We start from the raw sequence: 24477 nt of genomic DNA on the forward strand, positions 1-24477 counted from the left end.
ATAATAATAGCTAGAACTCCTATTCAGTTGTATCATCAAGTTGGCCACTGGTTTTTGTTGGTTACTGACTTGTTGGGTAACCTGTACCTTTTTTTGCTTTGCCGCCCAGCTTTTCGAGGGGAAAAAAGGCAGAAAAAAAAGCCATTGGCTGTTCAGAGCAGCATGTGGCTCTCATGCTCTCAGCATACCATAATCCAGAAGTCATTGGCAGTGATGTCATTACATAACTGCAGTCACTTCTGGACTTTGTGTATGGGGGAGGGAATTTTTGTGCCCCAAGTGCGAGGTGCCTTAGCTGTGCTTAGCTTAGCAGGTGGAGCTTTGGGGTCTCAGTGTGTGGACGAGACAGTGGGGTTGGGAGGAGGGGTTTAGATTTGTTAGGCACCAAGGAACGTTTTGGTGCAAGGTGGGCCTGTTCAAGGGGGACGAGCTTCACTTGAACCAAAACGGAGCCAGGCTGCTAGCATGTGACAGTATAAAGGTGGCAGAGCAGCTTTGAAACTGACCCAGGGGAAGCAAACAGGAACTGAAAGGCATCCAGTCTGGGACTCCTCATCCCCATGGAAAGAGGATGGGAACGTTAGAGAACAACAAGTTAGTGACAGAGGAGGAGTTAGGACTGGAAGCATGATGGGATGTGGTAACTAGTCCAGCAAAATGAGAGCAAAATAAAGGCACAAATAAGCAGCACTTGGGGGGGGGGCCCTATATACAGGTATTTTTATGCAACTGCCTGAAGTCTCCAAGCAAAGATGGAAGAACTGGTATGCTTGGTGGCTAGGGAGAACATTCGGGTTATTGGCAGTTTATTTTGCCTACCCCAGACTGGTGAGGGAGGGAAGGTGTGTTCAGTAGGTTTCATGAATTAAAAATTGGTCACTTGTTTTTAATAAAATGGCCCAAGTTAAAACCTAGTGCAGTCTGGTGTCTTAGTTGGGAGGTGCAAGGTTAAATAGAATGCCAGATGCAGGGGAGTGGCAGTGAGAGACAAGCATTTTGTGGTCTTGTGCGCTCCCTGAGGCATCTGGTGGGTCGCTGTGAGATACAAGAGGCTGGACTAGATGGACCCTGGGCCTGATCCAGCAGGACTCTACTTACATTCTAGGGTTTAAATTTGAAAAAAAAAGTTTAGGATGAAGCCAGTTGCAGAAACTAACCTGACAAAATGGAGGGAAGCTTGGGTAGAAGCCAGTAACTTTGAGCTGTTGGATTTACAAACAGGCAAGTGATCTTCAACCTTAGAACCTTGACCCCCAGTTCCGTAGTGTTGAGACAGATTTGTCTTCACCATTCTGAATCTGGGCACTTGATGCTGCTGCAGACCCCAAGAAAGATCTGTGTCACGGAGTTACAACTTCAGCACTGTCTCTCAGACTACCAGAATATTTAGCGCACCTTTCCTAACTTCTCTTTTGTTTTTGTTTTTTTTTTGCATGGGAAGTTTGATATGATTCTTGGAAAACTGGAGAATGATGGCAGTAGGAAAGTAAGTTTAGATAATTTTTTTAAATGTACATATATATTTGAGTACTGATCAAGCAGTTTTCTAATTCTCAAGCTACAAAGCTTGCCTCTTTGTTTTTCAGTTTTGACTTGCTCTTCTGCCTAGTCCCAGTTGCTAAATTGAAATTTTTGAAATAGTAGGAATGTTCTGTTCTCAGTGTTTCACCTCCACTTGCTGGTCAAAGGGGAACCAAGTGCCCTGAAACTTAGAATTTAAGGTAAAGCTACAGAGTTTAAGGTAACGAATTTAAGATACAGTTGTATCTCACAAGGGACAGAACGGATACTGTTGCTGCACCTCTAAAATTCCAGAGTAAAAAGTAGAACCACAGTTCCTGAACCGTCTGCATTTCAATTTAAAAAGAGAATTTTAAAGAACTTTAAACTTTCTTGGTTGTTAGGATCTTTGATAATGTGCAGCCATGGCTTAGCTAAGTGGGGCAGGGGAGTGCATTGCCCCAGGTACTGCACCTTGAGGGGAGCCCAACCCACACCCCTGACAGTGGGCCTGAGGCAAAAAGGCACTTCTAAAAGGCGTCTGGTGCCCAGGGTGTGTGTCTGTTAAAATGGGGGGTGTTATAAATTTTTGTGCCCCCAGGTGCCTTAGCTACACCACTGATGTGCAGACAGAATCAGTTAAAAGTCCAGGAAACAGCCCGTTGGTCTTCTCCTTTGCCTGTTGTGGCATCTAAACGTGACTTCTACCGGCCTGTTGACCCCTTGTTAATCCTCTTCCAGACCTTTCTGTGTGCTTCTTTGCCACTTGCCCAAAAAAGACACAGAAACAGGAATGTAAAGATCAGTGTCAAGCATATAATTCAAGCATGATTTCAAAGTCAATTTGCAAGTACATTGTTGGCTACCATAATTGATTTTGAATGTAGAATTTGGGGAGAGGGGGTTGGTGCATTGTGCAAATGTACTTCTGTACTTTTATCTATACTTTTGAGACCAGTGGAGATATCATGGCCCAAGTCTTTTACCTGCCATCAAGAGATTGGGAATCATTTGCCGGAAGTTCCTTTCCTCTCATGAATGAATTTTACCCCTTTCACGATATTGTAATTTAAGGAGTAAATTAGTCCCAAATTTAATTGCAGTCAGGGCTACCTACAATTTTCTAACCAAGATCCTGAAACTCTTTCTGAAACTGCAGATTCCAATTCTAGTTAGTTTAACTGAAGTATAGGCAGTGCCAGTGTACTTCTTTATCATGGTTAAGTTGAATGGGAAGGATTCCTCTACTCCCAGTATCTCCCAATCGCTTAGTCACAGTTAACGATATATGTTGACAGAGGAGCTTGAAAGATCAGAGGGAATGACCCTGTTTATGTTTATGGAAACATGGCCAGCTGTTTTACTGGAATTGGCAGGTTAGGACTTGGCTTGCTTTTAGACTGAGATCAAATGTCAAAAATCTGATGGGAAATAACAAGATATCTAAATTATGCACGTACACATATGCATTGCTTAGAAATCTTCTGAACAATGACAGGCTGCATGTACGACTGTGCTTAGTCCTCTCCAAGCCCCACACACCTTGCAAAGTCATCCTGCAGGTCTCTGTGTGCAAATCCTTTGATAGCTGCTGCAGTGAAACAGCTGAACTTGCAGTATACCAGCCCGCTTGCCTGCTGAACATGATCCTTTGATCTGCAAAACGGGAGCCAGAGGTCACACACAGTCATAGATGCCTCACTTCCACCAACCTGGGAGATCAAAGGATCGCGCTCAGCAGGACAGTCATCAGGGGAGAAGCTGGTTCAGCACAAGTTCAGCGGCCGGAAAAGATTTACAAGCAAAAACAAAGCTCCAGGCAAACTCCAGCTGCTCTGCTTCCCCCTAGCCTGGTGGTAATGATCACCGGTTGTCTTTTGGATTGTGTGGGCGAGCTGCCTGTTCACTTGGTGACTTAACAATGTCGCTTAACAATGAGGACCTGAGAATGTATATCCGTCTCTAAGCGACACATCTGTTGGGCATTGCTGGTGCTCCCATCTGTTCCCATCACGTGCAGATGTCACTGGTCTTACGGAGGCCATGGGGATGAGAAAGCCCAGCGTGAGCACGCGAAAAGAGGCCACAGCTGGGGGCAGAGAAGAAGTAAGGGTGAGTCAGGCTGCTACTGGAGCAATGGATGCCTTGAATCCTGAGGTGGTGACAGGCATGCCAAAGATGTCAGAGGGAAGAGTTCCCTCCCTGACAATTCTAGGGAGAGTAGCTTGGACGATTCCTCCTCCTCCCTCCCTCCCTCCCTCCCTCATGAGCTAAAGGAGAGAACACCTCCCATGGAAGTAGGCTGCAAAGGTTTTCCTCTTGCCAAGTCCATAGTAACAAGAGCATAATGAATGGCAGCATCTTATCTTAGAGATCTCTTTGGCACAAACCAGGAGTGCAGCTGAATGAGCTTAAGATTCAGATCTTATCCTGTCTTTAACAAGGCATTGTGACATTGACAAAACATAGTGATCCTTTGCTGCATTACTGTATGTGGGAGTTGCACTTTCACCTTCCTATAGTAGCACAGCTGGGTTTGTGTGCCTATTGGGGTCAATCTTTTGTGTACAACGTAACTGAGAATAGTTGTTTGCAAAGAATGATCTGCTTTTTGTATATCCAGAGGCTGCAAATGAGAGAAGCCTGCTTTAACTGCAGTTTCAACAACTTCTTTACTTATTTGTACTATTGTTTTAACAAGTTATAAATGTGATGGTTGTTAGATAATTAATCACAATGTCATGTGTTGATAATTATTTTTAATTCTTAAGAATTAAAGAGAATTCAGGGCCTGTTACGTTTATTGTCACCCATTTTTTTCCAGTGAGAATTTACCTGTAGAGTTAGCCAGTCTTGCACTGCAAAACATGGTTGCCCATGGATAGAATAGTCTCAAGAATATGTAACAGTTCTGTAGGCCAAGAATTTATCCTTCTCTTTGTCATCTTTCATCAGCCTGGAGTGATTGACAAGTTCACTAGAGACACCAAACCCATTATCAATAAAGTTGCTTCTGTGGCAGAAAGTAAGGGGCTCTTCGAGGAAGCTGCTAAACTGTATGATCTGGCCAAGGTAAAGCAAGTTGAAATCAGTGCTGCCCAAGGAGCCCACTTAATGTTTAGATTGGTTAGATGATCTATTAATCTCTCAGAGCCAAATCCTGAGCTTGACACGCCGGCTTACTGCCGGCTTGCAGTGTTGCAAACATGCCGTATGGCATGTTTGCGAGGTCTAACGCCAGGCCAGCACCTGCGGTCGCCCAGTGCTGGCCGGCACTGGGCTAGTGCTGGGCAGGTGCCTGGCCTCCTCCACTCGGCAGTTGCATGGACCGCTGAGCCATGGTAAGGAAAGTGGGGGTGTGGGGGGAGGCGGGGAGGAGGCTTTCCAGGGAGGGGAGAGGCGGGAGGAGGGTGGAGAGAGGCATGACGGGGAGGCAGGGAGAGGGCGGGAGGGAGGGAGGGAGCTCTGCTCCACCAGATCCTGTCTTTTCGTGTGGGGCTCCGTGCCCTACATAAATGCCTTTACCTGACCACTGACCTTTTGGTCGATGGTGAATTGAGTAGCCCCATTGCAGGGTTACTTACCCGGGAGAAGGGAACAAAAGTCTACCTGCGGTAGCCCATGGCACGCAGGATCCAGCGGCAGCCGTATTTGGTGCTGCCAAAGCTGCGCGCCATAGGAGCTCAGGATTGGGCCTCCCGAATGCACACTGAACTGCAGTGGTTGCCATAAACAGCCTCTGACATTGTGTTGCCTGTGTTTTTTTAAATTTATCTGTGAATTACTGTGAATTTTGCAACCTGTATCTGTGATGCAAATTCAGCAGTGCTGCATAACTGGTATAGTTTTGCATAATTATTCATCTGAATGTTTTTTGCATAATTCATTCTGTTTTTGCAAACACGGGAAGGGCAGGAACAGTGGCTCCCCCTCCTCAGCTGCTGAAAACCTTCATTCAGCCTGGCTTCTGTAATTTTGCAAGATAGGGCCTATAAGGGATAGAAACGCAATTTATTCTGAATGAAGTCCAAGGAATCTGAATTCTATACCACTGTGTCCTTGTCTGCTTTTTCTGCGCTATTACAGAATACACACAGTCCTGCCTGTAGACCCCAGCACTTACCTGGACTTCCAAAGTTCTCATGTACTACTTTCGGTTGCATAGCTCCCATTTTTCCAAGAGTATTGTATATCTTCGAAATTTACGCTCCTCTTTCCTTCTCTCGTGACTGCCAGAGAGAGAGAGAGAGAGAGAGAGAGAGAGAGAGAGAGAGTGATTCTAGCTAAGCTTTGCAATTCCTCCCTTTCCTGCTTGTACATTCCTCAGAACCCGGACAAAGTGCTTGAACTGATGAACAAATTGCTGAGTCCTGTGGTCCCACAGATCAGTGCCCCTCAGTCGAACAAGGAAAGGCTAAAGAACATGGCGCATTCCATTGCTGAGAGGTGAGCAAGGCGTCTTGGGAAGAGGACTTGAACTTTCCTGCTCAGTCCAGCACCGCACTGGTTTGAGAACTGCCTTGATTGATGGGATCAGCAAACAAACACAGGACTGGAAAGCATTCTGTTTTGTGTTTCTTACCAGTGCATGTTTTAGACATCTTCCATCCAGTTAGCTTGCCAGGGCAGAGAGAGCAGTATTACCTTTTCTAAAACTGGAAAAAAGGCAATAAGTGGCTTTAGAGATACTATCTAGTTAGTTTGCATTATAGCTAGCTCAGGGCACAATCCTAACTGGCACTTATGCCGGCGTAGGAGCCCTGGAAAGGTCGCAAACATGCCGTAAAGCATGTTTACACCTCCGTGGGAGAAGCTGAGTCGGCACATTTAGAAGCACAGACTCACGGAGGCTGGCAGAAGCCTCCGTGCCGGCTTCCTACCTACCGCTTGTGCCAGCGCATCCACACAGACACAAGTGGTGGAGGTAGGCATGGGTGGCCCCGGGGGCGGGCGTGCAGGGAGCTGGGGGTGGGGCTGGGACCCAGCGGTTATGCCGGACCCCAAACACCATCCGCTCCACTCCGCTCTCTTCAGACTTGGGCCACCTCCAGAGGTGGCGCAGGTCCAAGGAGACCCATTGGGGCCAGCAGCCCTTACCCAGGGGTAAGAGTTTCCCCTTGCCTCTGGCTGAGCCGCTGCTGGCCAGTAACCTGCGTTGGATGCAGCGCAAGCCTCCTGGCTTGCCTGCTCCAGCGTGGGTTTGGATTGTGCCCTCAGTCATTCCCAGAACCCTGTTGTGTGAGAAATGAAGCCATTATCACATTGTGAAGTGGACACACTCACACTCTCTCACGCATGCACGCAGAATTGGTTTTTAAAGTCACTTGTGGCTGCACAATCCCCTGCACAATTTTTTCCTTTAAAACTGTGAGCACCTTGGTTTGATAGAGATAAAAAAATACAGCAGACTGCCTTGGGCTTCTTTCAGTGGGGAGAGAAAAGGCGGGTAAATTAAAACCCTTGTAAGCCTCAAGACCCACCTGCAGAGGAGGTGCCTGCTGTGAATCTGCATGAGTCGCCACTCTCGCCTGGCCCCTGCTTCCTAAATAGCTCATCTTGGGAACAAGTGATTCTGCCCTGTTTTTGCATTGGGGGGGGGGGAGAGATGTGCCTCTCTGTTGCTTTTCTCTGTGTGCCGTTGGCATTAAATTTCCACCTCCCAATTTAACTCCCGGAGCTGCCTGCATTCATTGCTCCCAGACTGTGTGAAAAGTCCTTGCTCTGCATCAGCAGAGGCTTCTGCCTGAGCCGGCTACTCCCTTTGACCATTCTGGTGGGAAGAGGCCCCTCCCCAGTTCTGGTCCTGCCCGTTCTGCAGTCAGAAGCCACGGGCCTTTGATTGTTTTTTAACCCTTTGAAGAACTTTATTATTTACATTACAATATTGAACTGACGCAAAATTTTAAAAGACTTCCACGTTTCTCTACTACAGGCTTACAAACATGCATAACAATAATATCTTTCCTTCTTTAAAAGCCACGGGCCTTTGCAAGGTCCTGCTCCGCTACTGTCTCACAGCGGTGGACTCCTTATACCCTCCCTCCCTTGGATTAGCAAACTCTGGCCAGCAAGGGAGCTTGCCCTTTCTAGTCCTCTTCGACGTGCCTTCTGCTTGCTCAGCAACCGCCAGAGTGGGTGCCTTCACCCATGACTAGTTAGCACACTAGCAACCCAGAAGATGTTGGAGCCTGGGCAAATCACTAAACGTTGCTCCCCAAACCTTACTGCCGTCCTTGTGCACTCAACTTCCACAAGGGGAGGAAGAGGTAAGGGAAGCAGAAGAGGAACTGGAGCTTGGGGGGAGGAAAGTGCTCCCCAGAGAGTAGGTCTAGAGCAGTGTTTCTTAACCTGTGGTACTGGTACCACCACTGGTACTTGAGGGGGTGTCTGGTGGTACTTGTGGGACCTCTGGGCACCTGTCACCCAGCAGCAAGACCAGGAATGTAACACAATAAACAATGGTAGGAGGCTCAGCGTGCAGAGCTCCGAAGAATGCTTTTCTGCGCTTGAAAAAGCCCTCCCATCCACCCCGAGCCTCTTACTGGTGTTTGTTGTGTCACAGCCAGCCCTCCAACCCAGATGTAACTGGTGATGATGTCGTTGCCAGTTACTTTCACTAGTACTTTGAATAGGTGGACCATATGAAATGGTACGGTGGAGGAAAAGCATTGAGAAACACTGGTCTCGAGTGTCTCTTCTGTAGTCGCAGAAGCAAGGAACATATTAGTGGATAGAGGGAGCCCTCCAAAATTTGCCAACCCCTCTCCCCCACCATTCACCAACCAGTATAAAAGGCTTCACACTGCTGCTTGAAATGACCAGCCAAGCTCGCCCACTGGTTGTGTCAGAGAGGAAACCAAGTGAGGTGCAGAGGGCTATTCCCTACACAGTGCAGGAAGCCACAGATTCCAACCGCCAGGTTAACCACTGTGCATTCCCCCTCTCAATGTGGGCCAATTAAACTAGCCTACCTTGCACTTTTAAGGATGTGATAAAACACATGAAGTGCTCTGAAGTGCATGGTTTCATTTTGCATTCTTGCCATCCCATTTTCTGCATATTGAAGTGCCTGAAATTAGCTAGTTATGTACAGTTAAGAATTAGTATAACCCTTTTCCTAGATTAAATCTGAATGCTGTTTGTTCTTTTCTTCCTCCCAGATACAAAGCTCAGGGGATCAGTGCCAAGAAGCCTGTTAACTCCACATTCTACCTTCTGCTAGACCTGATCACCTTTTTTGATGAATATCATGCTGGTCACATTGACAGAGCCTTTGATGTGAGTTTCAGTTTTTTCCTTGAGAACACAAAAATTATCCAGCTTAATGAAATTGGGGATACCTGTAGTCCTGCTTTACAATGGCAATCCATTGCAGAGACACTACTGTATTGTGAAAATATTGTAATGTCAATCATATAACACTTTGTGGTCAATCTGGCTGGTCACCTGTTAACCAAGCTAAGCCTATTGTCTGGGCTTATTTGGTTAAATGGCCTTTCAGATTTAGATAGCAAAGGTTAATTTACCTTCATTGATCCATTTGGTGCTAGTGTAATTGATTATATGCTGGTATCTCTTCCTTTATTATCGAACTCAAACAGACCTTTATTGGCATACAAAACGGACACAACCACAGTAAATACAGGCCTATTTATTTTATTTATTAGATTTGTATTTCGCCTTTCTTCCCGAAGGGCACCCAAGGCGGCTATAGTAAATAATACAAAGGAATACATGACAACCTGATCAATCAACAGTCAGTATAATCTCTTGTTTCTTTCCACCATTTGCTGCAGATAAAACACCACCTTCTCAGTTATCATGCTGGAAACATCATTCAGTAGATATTATATTTTAACAATGTCAGGATATTCTTTTTTGGGCACAATCCTAACCCACTTTCGGGCACCGACATAAGAGCAATGCAGCTCCAAGGTAAGGGAACAAACATTCCCTTACTTTGAGGAGGCCTCCGTGAGTGCCACCCAACTGCAGGATGTAGCACATGCCCCATTGGCACCGCTATGCCAGTACTAGAAAGTTGGTTAGTATTTGGGCCTTTATCTGCTAAGCTCAGGTCCAAGTGTTTGGCTCGGATTTCATCATATATGGAACATTGTAAAAAGCATACGTTGAAGAATTTCATTGCAACCCAGATTACAGGGACAGCATCTAGTGGAATAAGACAGAACTTCCGATGGTAAGACATTAAATCTAGCGAGTGAGAAAACACAGCTTTCCTCAGAACTAGTGAGGAACGAGAAGCATGCAACCATCTATCTGTGTTTCACTGCCGCCATCAGGTTTAAGGGGGAGCAAACCCTCTTTGCCATAGAATATAAATGTTGACCTTCTGTACCCAGAAATCTTTGCTTCATTTGCCAGTATACTTCTGTTTGGGGGAGTAAACACAAGGCATCTAAATCGAGACCCCTGGCTCTGATCTTTCACTCCACATTAGTCAGCCACTTTGAGGCACTGCTTTCTAGGAGCATTTGGTGGAGGAGGCTCCGTAGATCTAAATGATAATGTATTCAGAGCCAATACTTGACCATCCTAAGCCATGCTCTTAACATTTGACTAGTTTCTAGACGAATTATGGCATACAGCACACAGTTAGGATGACCCAATATTTTATTATTAATTAATTATTAACAGTATTTATAGTCCATTTTTCAATGAAAAGTTCACAAAGTGGTTTACAGAGAAAATCGAATTAATGGCTCTAATGGCTTCCTGTCCCAGAAGGGCTCACAGTCTAAAAAGATGCAAAAACACCAGCAGACAGCCATTAGAAAAGACACTGCTGGGGTGAGGAGGGCCAGTAATTCTCTGTTCCTCCATCCAAACGGGACAGTTACCTACCAATAAAGGTGTCAAACCGGGTGTGTCCTTGCCGCGGTACTATTCAGTCTATTCTGTCCTAAGCTTAGCACCCTGCCAATATCCTTTTGACTACATGCAGATGACACAGTCCTAATTTCTTGGACTGTATAGGCCTGAGTCGTCTGATCCTTGGTTGTATTGAATATCTTAACACCAATCATCTCCACCTTAATTCTGCTAAATCAAAAATTTTAGTATTTGAGAAATCTTGGAAACACTGTTCTTGGCAATTTTTTGGCAAATCAATTCAGCAAATTAAAGTGTTCAAATATTTGGGATTGAATTTCATTACAAACTATCCTGGGCCTTCCATTGAGTGTCTGCGGTAAAAACTGCTAATTTAACAGTACAGGCTAGCTTACTACTTTTTTTTTAATACTCAGAGAAATTCGTACTTACTGGCTGCTTTACATATATTTAAAATTTCTGCCCAACTTCTTTAAGGCATTTAAATCTGGTTACCTGCATTTACTTCCAAAGTTGAGAGAATTCATTCCACATTTCCCTACAAGGTTTTTTGTGTCGCTTGCTGTGTCCCTTATGCAGCATTGTGCCTTGAAGCCAGCCAAGTCTGACTTGAGTATTTAGCGAGGGCCAGATTTCTTAAGTTCTGGCTCAGTGTTTGGTACAAAGCTGAGCTGGTTCCTTTCTTGAAAGCAGGGGTTCTTAGGGAGGGTGAGAGTTGCTAAGGGAAGTGAGGAAGGTCTTTTCACTTATTTTCACTACTGTAGGGCTGCTGGAAACTCCAGGAGGAGTGGGGAGCCTCACACAGCCCTCCGCAGGGCTCCCCGATGCTTGGAACATTAATAAGCAAGTGCAAAGCACTTCCTCTTTGCCTCACAACCAGGCAGTGCTTTGCGCTTGCTTATTTCGCAGTGTTCCAAGGTCCATTGAGGAGCCCTGTGGAGGGCTGTGCGGGGCTCCCCGCACCTCCTGGAGCTTCCAGCAGCCTTACAAAAGTGAAAGTAAGTGAAAGCACCCCCTGACCCCACGTGAGCAACGTGATCCTGGGGATTATGTCACTGGCACGGTGATATCTGGCACAGTGTTGAGGGCCGGAAAAAAAATTAAATATAAAATTTAAATAAATACATTAGAGATGGTTCTTAGATGAAGGAATAAATGAATTGGCTCAAATGCCTAGGATTTCTCCAAGTGCCAACGCAGCCCAAGAAATAAAGCATACACTTAAATGGACCCCCATTCCCCAGCCCCACAAACACAACTCTGGTTGTGTTGGTCCACTGGGCCAGAGGCTCTCAGGGGATCAGAGGCTGGTCGTGGGCCGGATAGAGGCTCTCCGCGGGCCACATCTGTCCCCCAGGCCGGGGTTTGGAGACCCCTGCCTTAAATGAAGGGGAGAACCTTTACACGGACTGGTGGGTCCTGATCCACCAGTTTGAGAATCACTGTTTTAAAGCATTGATTTCTGACTCTATTCAACCTATGGGTTTAACTCTTTTTATCTCTAAACTCCATTTTATTGGTCTTTTGGTTGATCACCTGGGAACAGGTATCCTAGAGAGTTCTCAAGGTTCTCCTACTTAGACTCCAGGACATCAAGAGACAGGAAGTGTTTGCAGCAGCGGCTGAGACTTGTTCACCTCTTCATCTACAGCTGTCTATTAATTTTGGACCCAGACCCAGTTATCTTTATTTGATTGAAGATCCTCAGGTGTGCTGTACCTACACAGTAGCCAGATGCAATGTATTTCAACCAAAAGAATGGAATACTAGAATCAGTTGATGTTCAGAGGCCAATAGGTGTTCTGATTGTAACCAGGGAGATAACAAATCATTGGTACAGATTGTACTTCATTGTCCACATGTTAAAAAGGCTGCTGTTGGCTGAGACACGATCAAATGCTTGCATTCACATCACTGATTAGCTTATCCATCACCCACCCTGTGGATGGTGATTGTGAGCCCATCATAAAGTGAAGAGCTTATTATGCAGTGATGCTTGTTCTACTATGGAAAGTCTATTTTAAAGTGATTTGATCATAAAGTGAACCCACTGGAAAGTGGAGATTTGCTTTACTTTTTCCCCAGTTGGCAGACAAATGCGGGGGGGGGGGGGAGGTCTGTCTATATCAATCACTGTGTTTTCATTATATATGTATCTTTTTCATTATAGATTATTGAACAGCTGAAACTGGTCCCCTTAAGTCAAGAATATGTGGAAGAAAGAGTAACTGCCTTCAGGAATTTCAGTGACGAGGTAAGCAGTAGCTTTTTGTTCTTTGTCCTTCTGGCAGCTGCAGTTCATGCCTGCCTGTAACATGGGGGAAGATGGGAAATCCTCTTTGAGAGAGACAGGCGGGGCTCAGAAATGCCTTTTCCAATATGTAATTATTATGATCAGGAGCTTCATTTGCCACAGAGCCCCACAGAAGCACAGTGTGTTTTTTTCCCCTTTGAAAAACAGAATGTTCTTCCTGTTCGTCCCATTGCACACCCCATGTACAGAGCATTACCCAGCACTTAAAGAGAATGAGAGGGTACCCTGCTTTGAGTGGAACATTTTTTGTTCCCATTGAAGCTTCACTAGCCTTCCAGCTTGGGTCAGAGGAACATGCAAACTCGAAGGCGCTCTGGATCCTTCATCTTTCACTTTTTGTGTTGATTTCTCCCAGAATTCTAGAACTTCTGTGAGATGAAGGTGTGTCACTTTTGTTCTTCGTTTGGGTCTACCACCTTTATCTGTTGCTGTGCAGTCTAAGGGAGTTGATACAATCAATCTGTTTCATTTTAGTTGGAAGTGATATACTTGGAGTGAGTGGCAAATTTCCTCTTATTTAAGAAGGTAGAACCAAACGTTCCCTGCCATCTTTCCAACACATCTCAAGGAGGGTTTGTTGCTAAGATAATTGGTTCATGCTGCAAAGTGAATTTGGAGATGAAAGGCATGTGAATGGAGGGATGGCATTATTTGCTTCAAGCCTTGGAATATATTGATTTTCTGAGCCATCCATTTTGTTGGGTTTTGGCCAGGAGTTGCTGCTTATCAGTAACTGTTTGCCTCTGGGGTGATTGGTCACAAAATCCAATCAGGCCGTTCTATAGTGTGGGCCTCAACAGCACCGTAATCCTGGCTCTTAACTCTCACCCAGTCTTTTAAAACCAAACATGAAAAAGGTGAATTTTCCACCACTTGTTTCCTGCTGATTAGGGAGTGAAGTGTCGTGTTCTCCGTGTGTAGTATTTTTTGGTATCTCTACACTTTTTTTTACTTTTTTTCTTCTTTTCTCTACACTTTTCTTTTTCTTTTAAGTGAACAAATTCTGTTTTGCGGCAGCTTAACTTGACCCAAGGTATAGTATACATCACGGGTGTCCAGACTTTTTGGCAGGAGGACCACATCATCTCTCAGACACTGTGTTGGGGGCTGGGAAAAAAGAATTAATTTACATTTCAAATTTGAGTAAATTTACATAAATGAATATATTAGAAATGGAACTTATATGAATGAATGAAGGACTTGCAATAGCTCAAGGCCTATAAAAGGCCTTGCACAAAGCAAGGTCAGCCTTTCCTTTGCTGCTGCTGCTGCATCACAGACATGAAACAGCAAGCAGTGAAGTGAGCCCTCATCCCACAGCTCAGGCAAGAGGTCGAATAGTTGGCCGTCTTGCTGAGAGTGGTTGCATTGGACCAGCACAGGCTCCAGCAAGTCTCTGGAGGGCCAGAGGCTCATTGGAGACTGGGGGCTCCCCGCAGGCAGGACTGGGAGTGCTTGAGGGCCGCAAGTGGCCCCAGGGCTGGGGTTTGGGTACCCCCAGTATACATGATTCTCTTTGCCTCTCAGTTAACAGCATCTCTGTGAGGTAGGGTAGGCCGAGAGATAGTGGCCAACTGCAAGGGGCTTTAAAAGATGGGTGGGGATTGGTCCCCAGCCCTCCCTGGTCCTAGTGTAACAGCCTCATCACACTGTTGCGCTTTATACACGTAGAGAAATCTGCATTAGTTTTGGAGATGCATAAAGCCTGTATCATGGGTTGAGCTGCAGGGTTTCTCATTGAGGGATGATGTGAAACAAGGGTTTTTAAAGAGAGAATCCTCCAGAAGAACATGTCCCCACTGGTTGAAGTGGCCTTGTCTGGGGAAACCCATGGTTGAGAGAAAAATTGTGGGCAGCATTCCCTCTAAGCTGAACGACTGCAGAGCCTGAACTGGAGCCCTGCACAGCTTCTGTTGCAGAGCTTGACGATGACATGCTTGTCGGGTGGTTTGGAGCTGGCCCCGCGCAGCTGTATCCCTGGTGCCAGGATCCAGGATGTGAGGGAGAGATTGCCGAAGCTGGTCAAACCCAAGGATCGCTGGCCCTTCTTGCTCAGCCCTGTCAGAACAAATGATACTGCTGGGCGCAGCTATGAGTGGAGCATTTCAGACTTCGAGGCTCTGGGCAGGAGGGTGGAGGACCAGGGGGCCCTGGTGGTATTCTCATCTGTTCTCCCAGTAACAGGCAGAGGACTTCAGAGGGAGAAGGATATTCAGGGTGAACAAATGGCTATTTTGATTGTGTCACTGGAAGAGAATTGGTTTCTGGGACCACGCACTGTGCTTCCTTGATGAAGGGCTGCTGGCACAAGACGGGCTGCACTTCACGAGGATGGGCAAGAATTTTTTTGCAAACCTGATCAGGAGGGATTTACGCTGAAGGAGGAGGGAGTTGGAGATGTCAGCCCGAAGCTTAATTCATGGGTAAGAGCTCCAAATGGGAACCCTTGGGACACCGCTGTAGCTAGGAAGCATTTGGAGAGACCCAGTATAACTAAAGAAGAGGGAGGGACATAAACCTCCAGGGCTTACTTTGCATATATGCAAATCAGAGTATGGGAAACAAAAAAGATGGGCTTGAGCTTCCAGCAAGTAAGATAAATGTGACTTGATAGGAATAACTGAAATCTGGAGGGATGACTTGAATGATTGAAATGCACAAATGGAAGGCTGATTCAGTAGAATCAGATGTGGCTAAAGGTAAAGGGGGTGGCCTATGTCAAAAGTGAATAGACCTGCTCAGAAATCCAACAGAATGGTAGAGGTAGCCCTGTGGTAGCCCCCATCTTAATTAGCAAGTTGGTGAAATATAGGATTGATAATGTAGTTGTTCAGTGGATTCACAACTTGTTGAATGACTGTGCACAAAGGGTGCTTGTCAGTGGTTTCGCATCAGACTGGAAGACAGTCTCGAGTGGTGTGCCCCAGGGCTCTGTCTTGGGCTGGTTCTCTTTCACATCTTCATCACTGACTTGGATGAAGGGGTACAAGGGAACCTCATCAGATTTGCGGATGACACCAAACTGGGAGGAGTAGCAAACACAATATAAGACAGTAGAGGACCTGGACAGAGTGGAATATTGGACTGAAACAGATGAAGTTTAAGAGAGACAAATGGCAGATTCTGCACTTAGGCAAAAACAGCCAGAGATACAGGTGTAGAATGGGAGATACCTGACTTGGCAGCAGAGTAGGTGAGAGGGATCTTGGAGATGCAGTGGATCACAAGATGAACACGAGTTGGTAGCGTGACGCAGGTGCAAAGAAGGCTTACCCAATTTTAGCCTGCCTTAGCAGAACCATAACTTCCAAGTTGCGACAAGTAATGCTTCTGCTTTACTCTGCAATGGTCAGACCGCACTGGAGTAGTATGGGGAGGTTCTGAACACCCCACTTTAGGAAATGGAGCAGGTTCCGGGAAGAGTGACGAGGTTGACTGGAGAGCAAGCCCTGTGAGGAAAGACTGAGGGAACTTGGTATGTTCAGCCTGGAGAAGAGAAGACTAAGAGGGGATATGATAGCACTCTTCAAATGCCTGAAGGCCTGTCATATGGAAGAAGGGAAAGATTTGTCCTCGGCTGCCTCTGACAGCAGAACTAGATTCAATGGGTACAAACTGCAAGGCAGGAGATTCTGGTTGGACATCAGGAAAAAAATTGTGACAGTCAGGGTGGTTTGGCAGTGGAAAAATTGCCAAGGGAGGTGGTGAATTCTCCCTCACTGGAGGTCTTCAGGCAGAGGCTCACCGGGCAATGACTGGAAATGCTCTAGGTCTAGGGCATGGGCGGATAAACCCTGGCTCAGGGGCCATTTGCGGCCCCCAATTCAGCCTGCAGGGAGCCACCAGTCTCCAATGAGCCTCTGGCCTGTCACATACTGTAGGAGCCTGTGCTGGTCTGCAAGTGCCAGCCACGACCACCAGACTTGAGCTGCAGGTCAAGTTAATGCAGGGCCTTTTATAGTCTCCATGTGTTTTTTGCCTTTCCCTGGGTATTATTTTAAACCCCCCCCCCCCATTGCCTCTGAACAACTTACGTTTTCATGTGTTGCTGGCTTGGTCTGTGTTTTCACTGTGCAAGAGGCGTGTGGCAAACAGTTCATAGTTCTCATGTGGTTCTACATGCCTGTATTATAGTTCTCATTTGTATTCATTTATGTAAATTTATTTAAATTTGAAATGTAAATTAATCCTTTTTTTTCTGGCCCCCCACACAGTGTCAGGGAGATGATGTGACCGTCCTGCTAAAATGTTTGCCCACCTCTGCTCTAGGAGGATCTCCCACTACAGACAGGGAGTTGGACTAGATGACCTTGAGGGTCCCTTCCAATTCTAGTTCTATGATTATGGCTACACTGGCACCGCTCACAGATGCAGTGCAATTGCAAGGACCACTGGAAGAGGAGTATTGTCTAGTGGACATTCCAACAAGCAGGCAGCTTGGATTGGATTGGTGATCCGCAATGGCAGCTAAGCTTGCCTGGGAGACATATCTTTTTCCTGTACTCTGCAGCTGCAGGCAAATGTTGGGTTTCCTTTGCACTCTCAGTTTGCATGTCAACCAGAAAGGATCTTTGCAGGGCAGGAGTAGGGCCCAAAAGGCCTGACCAGGCACCCAACACCCCCCCCATGAGTTGACCCCTCAAAATCTAGGCCCCGCACATATTACTAGCAGAAAGATTCCCTCAAGTCAGAAAGTTTGACACCCCCTGAGGTCAGCAGCAAATGTTGTCCCTGTGTGAAGCAGCTTTTTTCCAAATCGGAGTACAGACCTGGCAGGCCGCTCCCCTTGTCTCAACAAGACACCAAGCAAGCCTTTGACTCCTGCCTGTCTTCCTTCCATTTTGTATTTCATGTCCCCTTTTTGTTGCAGATCAGGCACAATTTGTCAGAAGTCCTTCTTGCAACAATGAACATTTTGTTTACCCAGTACAAGAGGTTGAAGGGCACCAGCCCTGCCACTCCTGCCAGGCCACCACGTGTCATTGAGGATCGAGATTTGGTAAAGTTATCTTCCTTAAATCTTTTGGGTGTATTTCTTAGAGAGCGTGGGGTCTGACCAGGACAATGAGCACAGCAAACCTCTCTGTCCAGGCTTGTCTTTCCTTTTCTCATCAGGGAAATGTCCAAGGAAATGAGCCACAGAGGTTCAGTGGGGGGGGGGGGGGGGCTTATCTGCACTCTGGTCCTCCTCCAACTGGGCAGGGCGTCTGCTTCCCTGGTGGGGCCTCCCTCCTGCTTGCTAGGGGGCAGGCAGCCCTCCTTAGGTGCCCCTCCCTGTTTAGGACCAGCCAGCCAGGCTCTGGGCCTTCAGTGTCCCAGTGGCTTTGTAATCTTCCCCACCCCCCTCCCACTGTGAGGACCTCTCCCACCTTGGGCTGTTACCTGCCTGGGCGTCTGCCGGCTCTCCTTCTCAGTGCCTGTTGGGCTTGCTGCCAGCATCTGCACTCTCAGTTGACCCAGTTCAGCCAGGCTGGGGGATCACTGGGCACTGGTAAGTCTGAGGCCAGACAGAGGCTTTTTTTACCTAGAAAATATGAGGAAGTGATGCTTCTAGCAGGCTTCCAGTGCAGTTACTGAAAAATGGCGTTCCCTCATTGGAATCTGTGGTATGGCGGTTGCCGTATTTTCACCATGCGCTGCATACACTATGGAGGCCACCATGTTCCTGACAAGTTCCTCCATTTGTTTTGAGAGAAAATAGGCTAAAGTGATGTAAGCGTGGCGGTGGTCATCTTTTCTAGCTCCAAACTCGCTTGGAGAAATTCTAGTGTGCATAGCACACTGGAAGCTTTGAAAATAACACATTCAGAATATTCCTGGAAGACCATGTGACTGGTTGGAAGCAGGAGCTTTTTTGCGTGGCCAAAGGGGTGTTTATGCTGCTGTTCACTGGTGTAGCTAGAGAGGGGCAGCGCACTGAGTCTTGCAGGGAGCCTCCCTGCGGCAGGCAGGCGGCTCCTCCCTTCCCCTTTGGAGCCATGTGGGGAGGGGGATGGAGGCGAATGGCTCCCGAGGGGAGGGGAGCCGCTTGCACGCTGCAGGGACACTCTCTTCAAAACTTAGTGCGCCGCCCCCCTCTAGCTATGCCAGTGCTGCTGTTACACCATTATGTAAAAAGGTGCTTTGCTGTCACCTCATGGGATAGTTGTAAGAATAAATGAGAAGTCCCCTATTTTTGCCACTTTTCCGAGGAGAAAATGAGAGTCTGGCAAGTTGCCTAATGTCATCCACTAAACCTTGAGTTGATCTAGGGTTTGAACACGGGTCTAACACTTGCAGTTAAGCCACACTGTCACTTGAGATAAGACTTATAGGATTTAAATGCATGTCTTGACATGCCTGGTGTAGTAGATCATAGAATGTCAAGAATTGGACGGCTCCTTGGAGGTCATCTAGCCTTACCCACCTGCTTGGTGAAGGCAGCTGCTAGAATATCTCTGTCAGGTGGCTGTCCAGCCTCTGCTTGAAAACCTCCAATGAGGGAGAGTCCACAGCTGCGCAAGACAGAATGTTGCAGTGCCAGACAGCTCTTAAAGTTAGGAAATTCTTCCTTATCTCCAGTCTAGCAGGCACCAGACCCTCGCCCCAGCCCACGGCCGGATCAGGCACCTGCCAAACGCCCTCCCCGTCGGGAGCAGCACTTACCATTTTGCACTGCTGCCTGTTATCTTGCCTGCCAATTTTGTTGCAAAATTGTGCCCTGGAGCCCCTTTTGCTGTCTGTCACCCCAGCAGGCTCTACACCTGGATTTCCAGGCGGAAGCAGCTGACCAGAGAGACTTTGCACGAAGATCTGGCAAGATTACAGGCCGCAGTGTGGAACGGACGGGAAAGGCTTTTTCAAACACAGCAGTCCCACGGTTTGGAGACTGCTGGTTTAGTCTCAAGCTGTTTCACTGTAGTTTTAGCCCACTGGTTCTAGTCTAGCCCTTGAGCTACAAGAGACTAAATCAGTGTTTTTTAAACTGGGGCGTCACGACCCTTAAGGGGCAGGGGCAGCAAGGAGGTAGGGATGAGGCAGAGATGCAGTCCCCAGGATTGCTTCGCTAAGGGGGGCTCCAGGGACTGCGATGCAATCACCAGTCCCTGCAGCAGCCTTCCCAGGGTGCTGGGAGCCCTGTGCGAGCGTCTGCAGGGCTCCTCAGAAGGGAAAGTGGAGCAGATTGGAACGGACCAATTTCCGGAAATATACAAATCCAACCACTTCAGCATCACTGCAGTTCAAACAAGCCTGTTGATTTATTTTGTGGTTTTTAAATTGATGCTTCAAGGTATTCTGCATTGACCGAAATGGGAAGTATGGAACGCTTGTCACTGAAATGGCTGGTGGAAGTATTTGGGTGGCTCTGCTGTTTTGTTTCTTGATTAAATAACTGTTACAAATGGAACACCTGCACCTCCAGGCTCCCATTGACCTTTGCGGAGAGTGCACTGATTATTCAGCCTGGATCTTCCATTCAGAAGGCTGCAGTTAAGTACAGTACCTCAGGCACAAAGCTTGTATCAAAGCAGCCACCCATCAGTTCAATTTAGTTGTTAATAACATCAGCATTAAGTTAAATTGTTAGAAATGCTCCCCAGACAAACATAGTGGAAAATTCCCTGTTACCAGGCCTGGTTTGTTTGATGCTGTAAAAAACAGACACCTTAAGGTGTGCTTGAGGAGCTGTTCAGAGGCAGCAGTGAATTCTGCAGTCTATTTTTGAAGGTTTGTGATCCCTTGAAGTGCACATTTTTCCCTGTTGAAAATAAAGACTGGCACAATCTCTGCAAACAGGAGCTTTATTTATCAGAGCAGTTGCTACTGGTGTAGAAGAGGTCCTGGGCACTTTGGAGTGGTCTAGAATCAGTTTTAGCAGGCAGAACTGAAGAATATTCTGAATACAAAAGAATTGAGGTGAATTTGCATCAATTGCTGAAGGTGGAGTGACTAATATAGTAAAAAATAGCTGTAGGATGGAGGTAGGAATATTGTATGGGGTGACTTCTTCTTGTTAGCATTTCCTGCCATGGGTCTTATTTGAGTGTCACTCAACTCTCTCACCTTTGTGCGGTTGCATCCAGTCCGTGGAACCCGCTACGCTGGGGGATGCCTCCCTGCCATTAATATGTTGTCCTGCTTCAGGTCCTTTTGCTTGAAAGGGCCTGTAGCTTGCCGAACATCGCTCTAGTGGGCCCTCCGTATCCATGGGGTGGGCATCTGTGACTTTGACCAACTGCGGATCAGAAATTTCTTCAGAAAAAATTCACACATCCATTTCACAACACTCGTTTGCTCCTGAAGCCCTCAGAGCCCTGAAACCCAAGCTCAGGCTTGTTTGCCTTGCTTGTGCATCACATTGGCTCAGGTGCAGCCCCAGGAAACCCTCAGAGATGGTTCCCTTGCCTGACACTGGCTCAGGTACAGCCTCCAAGTGTTAAACTGTGGACAGCAGTGGTTCCCAACCTTTACACAAAGGTAAAGGAACTACTGATTACCTGCAGGGCTGACATGGGGGGCGTGGAGACTTGGTGGCAGTGGCACTTCTGCAAGGGTCACTATGGCCCGCTGGAAGGTGTGGGCCTTCCTACACTTCAGAACGGCTCCCTGACTTCTGGTTTTGTGACGAAAACCGGAATTGGATCGTAATAACTTCAGGGTGCTTTTTTTTAAAAGTGTGGAGAGGTCTGCAGAGGGGGATGCAGCCCTCCCCCGCACCTTCTGAAGGGCTGGAGCGACCCCCCAGTATTTGAAAAAGCCCCGTTTTTTCTCAGTGGTGGTATGATCCTGGAAGTGCCATCATCAGTGTTCCCGCCTATCACCCCTTAAGGGGGAATTGAGTCTAGTTGCCCTTGGGGGGTCATGACTCCCAGCTTGGGAAACTCTGGTGTGCAGTGTTAAACTCTACACCAGTAGTTCTCATACATTTAGCATCGGGACCCACTTTTTGAATGAGAATCTGTCGGGACCCACCAGAAGTGATGTCATGACCAGATGTGACGTCATCAAGCAGGAAAAATTTTAACAATCCTAGGCTGCAATCCTACCCACATTTACCCTGGAGTAAGTCCCATTTATTATCATTGTTAAAAGAATATATATAGTAGTTTGTTAAAAGTTTAGTTCTGTAAGATTTCCCCAAATGCAGTTGCTACCACATACCATGGTAGCATCAAGTCTAATATATTAAAAATAAAATATTGAAATGAATGGGACCCACCTGAAATTGGCTTGTGACCCACTTAGTGGGTCCCGACCCACAGTTTGAGAAACACTGCTCTACATGGTATTAAAAAAAGCACACAGTTCACAAAGCACAGAACAGTTATGCAGTCAGAACATACAATGCTGCCGTACACTCTCCTCCTGCCATTTCAAAGCCCCTTTCCATTCTACTGTTCTCCAACTCGCCAGCGTTTTACTGATCACTCACTCACTCACTCACTCACTCACTCACTCACTCACTCACTCACTCACTCACCTTATTAGTATCTTATGAGTTCCCAGGTCATGGCAGTCTTGAGCATTCCACAAAAGGAATTTGTTCCCATGGGTCGGTCCAGAACCAAACTCCCGCAGACCTGAGGAACAAGGGACGTTCAGAAAGCCCACTGTCACCCTTGTGTCTTTTCTCGTACGACTCTGATCTCTCTGCCTTTCCCTCTCTGCAGTGATTCCAGCCTCTCCAGCATCTGTGACGGGTAAAAGTAACAGACTTTTTGTTTCCCTCTTGTTTGTTCCTTAGCAACTCCGGTCTCAAGCTCGGGCGCTGATCACCTTTGCCGGGATGATCCCTTATAGAACATCTGGAGACACAAACGCACGACTGGTGCAGATGGAGGTCCTCATGAATTAGACACTGTGGGATTCCTGTTGGCTTCACTCAGTGAATGGGTCCAATTTCCTCTTTTTTATTATTATGTATTTTTGTCAGCCACAATAAATTTCTTTGGTTTATATTTGTTTTTTGATATTTTACTTTTACCAGTTTTTTATTTTATTTTAATTTATTTTCCCTTTTTGCTTGCTTCGGGGTGGGATGGGGTGAGGAAAGCCATTGGCAAACAGGACCTAATCAGCAAACAGGACCTATGAAGAAAGGTACGGTGTCTTTATCTTATTATTTTATGTGAAAAAAATTATATCTCGCCTTTCCCATTTGGAAGCGAGTGTCCAAGGTGGCTTACAAAGCTCTATAATAAACTGTACAATGTATCACAATAATAAGTAAAATAACAAAAAATATTACAATGGAACAAAACAGAAAACCCAAAAACACACACTGTGGAGCCATTAGGAGGCGTGACGATTTCCTAGGAAATTCACTGAGCTGCTTCATGGGGTAGTGCGTTAGGGTTCAGTAACTCAGCTTTTACCTGCACTGGGTAAGGGGATGTAAAAATCCTTCTGCTGCTTGTATTAAACTACATGTACCCCTTTGAGTAACAGGAAAGCATAATCAGGTGCTTCAAGTTGCATGATTCTCTGAGTGAGGTTATTAAGCAATGCCTTAACTCCTCGTCTTCCAAATCAGCGTCTAGATGTTGGGTTCTGCTTGGGTTGGGAAGGCAGGATGCAGGGCTGTCCCAAGACCTACCAGTGTCTGAGGCAGTACATCAAATGCTGCGCCCCCACTTTGTCCAGTGCCTTGCCTCTTTCCCCTTACCGAAGGAAAAAGAGAATGGAGCAGAGGTAGAAATGTGGAGGAAACTTAGTTCTAACTCACAACTCTAGTCTCTTCCACAGTTTCTCATAATAAAAATAATAACAACAACTGGTATTTATATACCTCCCTTCTGGCCATTGGATTACTCCTTTGGCTTTATTCAGGGTGGTTTACTTAGGCAGGCTTTTTTCTAAACTTCCAAGGGGGGTTTTGCAGTCACAAAAAGTTCTGTCTTTCAAGAACTTTCTACATTCCAGGTGAATCTCACGGTCTGGTGAAATGCTCGGTCGGCTCGCTGCCTCCCCTGCTGACAGACAGCTCCTTTCCCTTTCATAGAAGGAGCTAGAGCCAGCTTCTTTTGGCTCTCATCCAAAAGGGCTCTGCTTGGCTTGTCAGCTCTCCAGATCTTGCCACTCACCGAGGCTTCTGATGGTCTGCAAATGATGACCTTCAGATGTTAAATCTTCAGGCTTAATGGTCGCTCAGCCCTTTAGACCAGACCTCTTGCCTGTTCCTAACCCTGTTCCTCTTCAAATCCAGGTAGTGGGGGCACCTCTGCCAGTCAGCTGCTGCTTGAGGTGACCATCTTTTTCCACTGCATGTTAAAGGAGACCTAGGACGGGCACCCAAGATGGCAGCCAACATAGGCACAAGGTTACTAGTGACCCTGGGCTGAAGCTCTGCACCTTTTGCACTGTGCCCCCATGTTCATGGTGTGTTGAGCACTATCACTGCAACGCGTTCAAGTGTTGGCCTGGCCACGCGGTCTTCCTGATAAGTATGAACCCTCACCCAACTTGGCTGCCCCTGATGCTTGACTCCCCCCCCCCCCCGTGTTGGGTTTTCCCACTACTCCTGACCTTGCTGGTAATTGCCAATGATGTGGAATGTCTGCAGAATGACAGTTTGTGTCGTGAGGGAGGCTGTGCTGCATGTTGCAGAGGAGAAGTAGGTAGGAGTTTGAGATGACGTATTCGGAAACCAGAGCATGACAAGCATGTCGGCATTTACAAACTTGTCATAATTTCTTCTGAAACAGCTGTTCCAAAATGAAATGTCTGGCAGTAGCCAAGGGAACAGAAAGAGGGAAGCACATGAGACCAGAGCTTCATGGGCTATAGTGGTAGGGCATTGTAGGCATGGAAGAAAGGTGAGAAACTGGGGA

At 46.7% G+C, this 24477-nt stretch overlaps 1 protein-coding gene across 1 annotated transcript in view; it reads left to right on the forward strand.

Moving 5' to 3' along the window:
- The window catches only part of NUP93 (nucleoporin 93), a 102066-nt gene extending 79463 nt beyond the window's left edge, over positions 1-22603 (forward strand). The window contains exons 15-21 of the mRNA XM_066637307.1: positions 1442-1486; positions 4456-4572; positions 5828-5946; positions 8661-8778; positions 12524-12607; positions 17538-17666; positions 22392-22603. Coding sequence (XP_066493404.1) covers positions 1442-1486; positions 4456-4572; positions 5828-5946; positions 8661-8778; positions 12524-12607; positions 17538-17666; positions 22392-22502 — 723 coding nt within the window. The 3' untranslated portion in view covers positions 22503-22603. The remainder of the gene's footprint in view (positions 1-1441; positions 1487-4455; positions 4573-5827; positions 5947-8660; positions 8779-12523; positions 12608-17537; positions 17667-22391) is intronic.
- The last annotated feature ends 1874 nt before the right edge of the window (positions 22604-24477 follow it).

Source organism: Tiliqua scincoides, chromosome 9 (assembly GCF_035046505.1).
Source record: "Tiliqua scincoides isolate rTilSci1 chromosome 9, rTilSci1.hap2, whole genome shotgun sequence".
In the NCBI taxonomy this organism is placed as follows: domain Eukaryota; kingdom Metazoa; phylum Chordata; class Lepidosauria; order Squamata; family Scincidae; genus Tiliqua; species Tiliqua scincoides.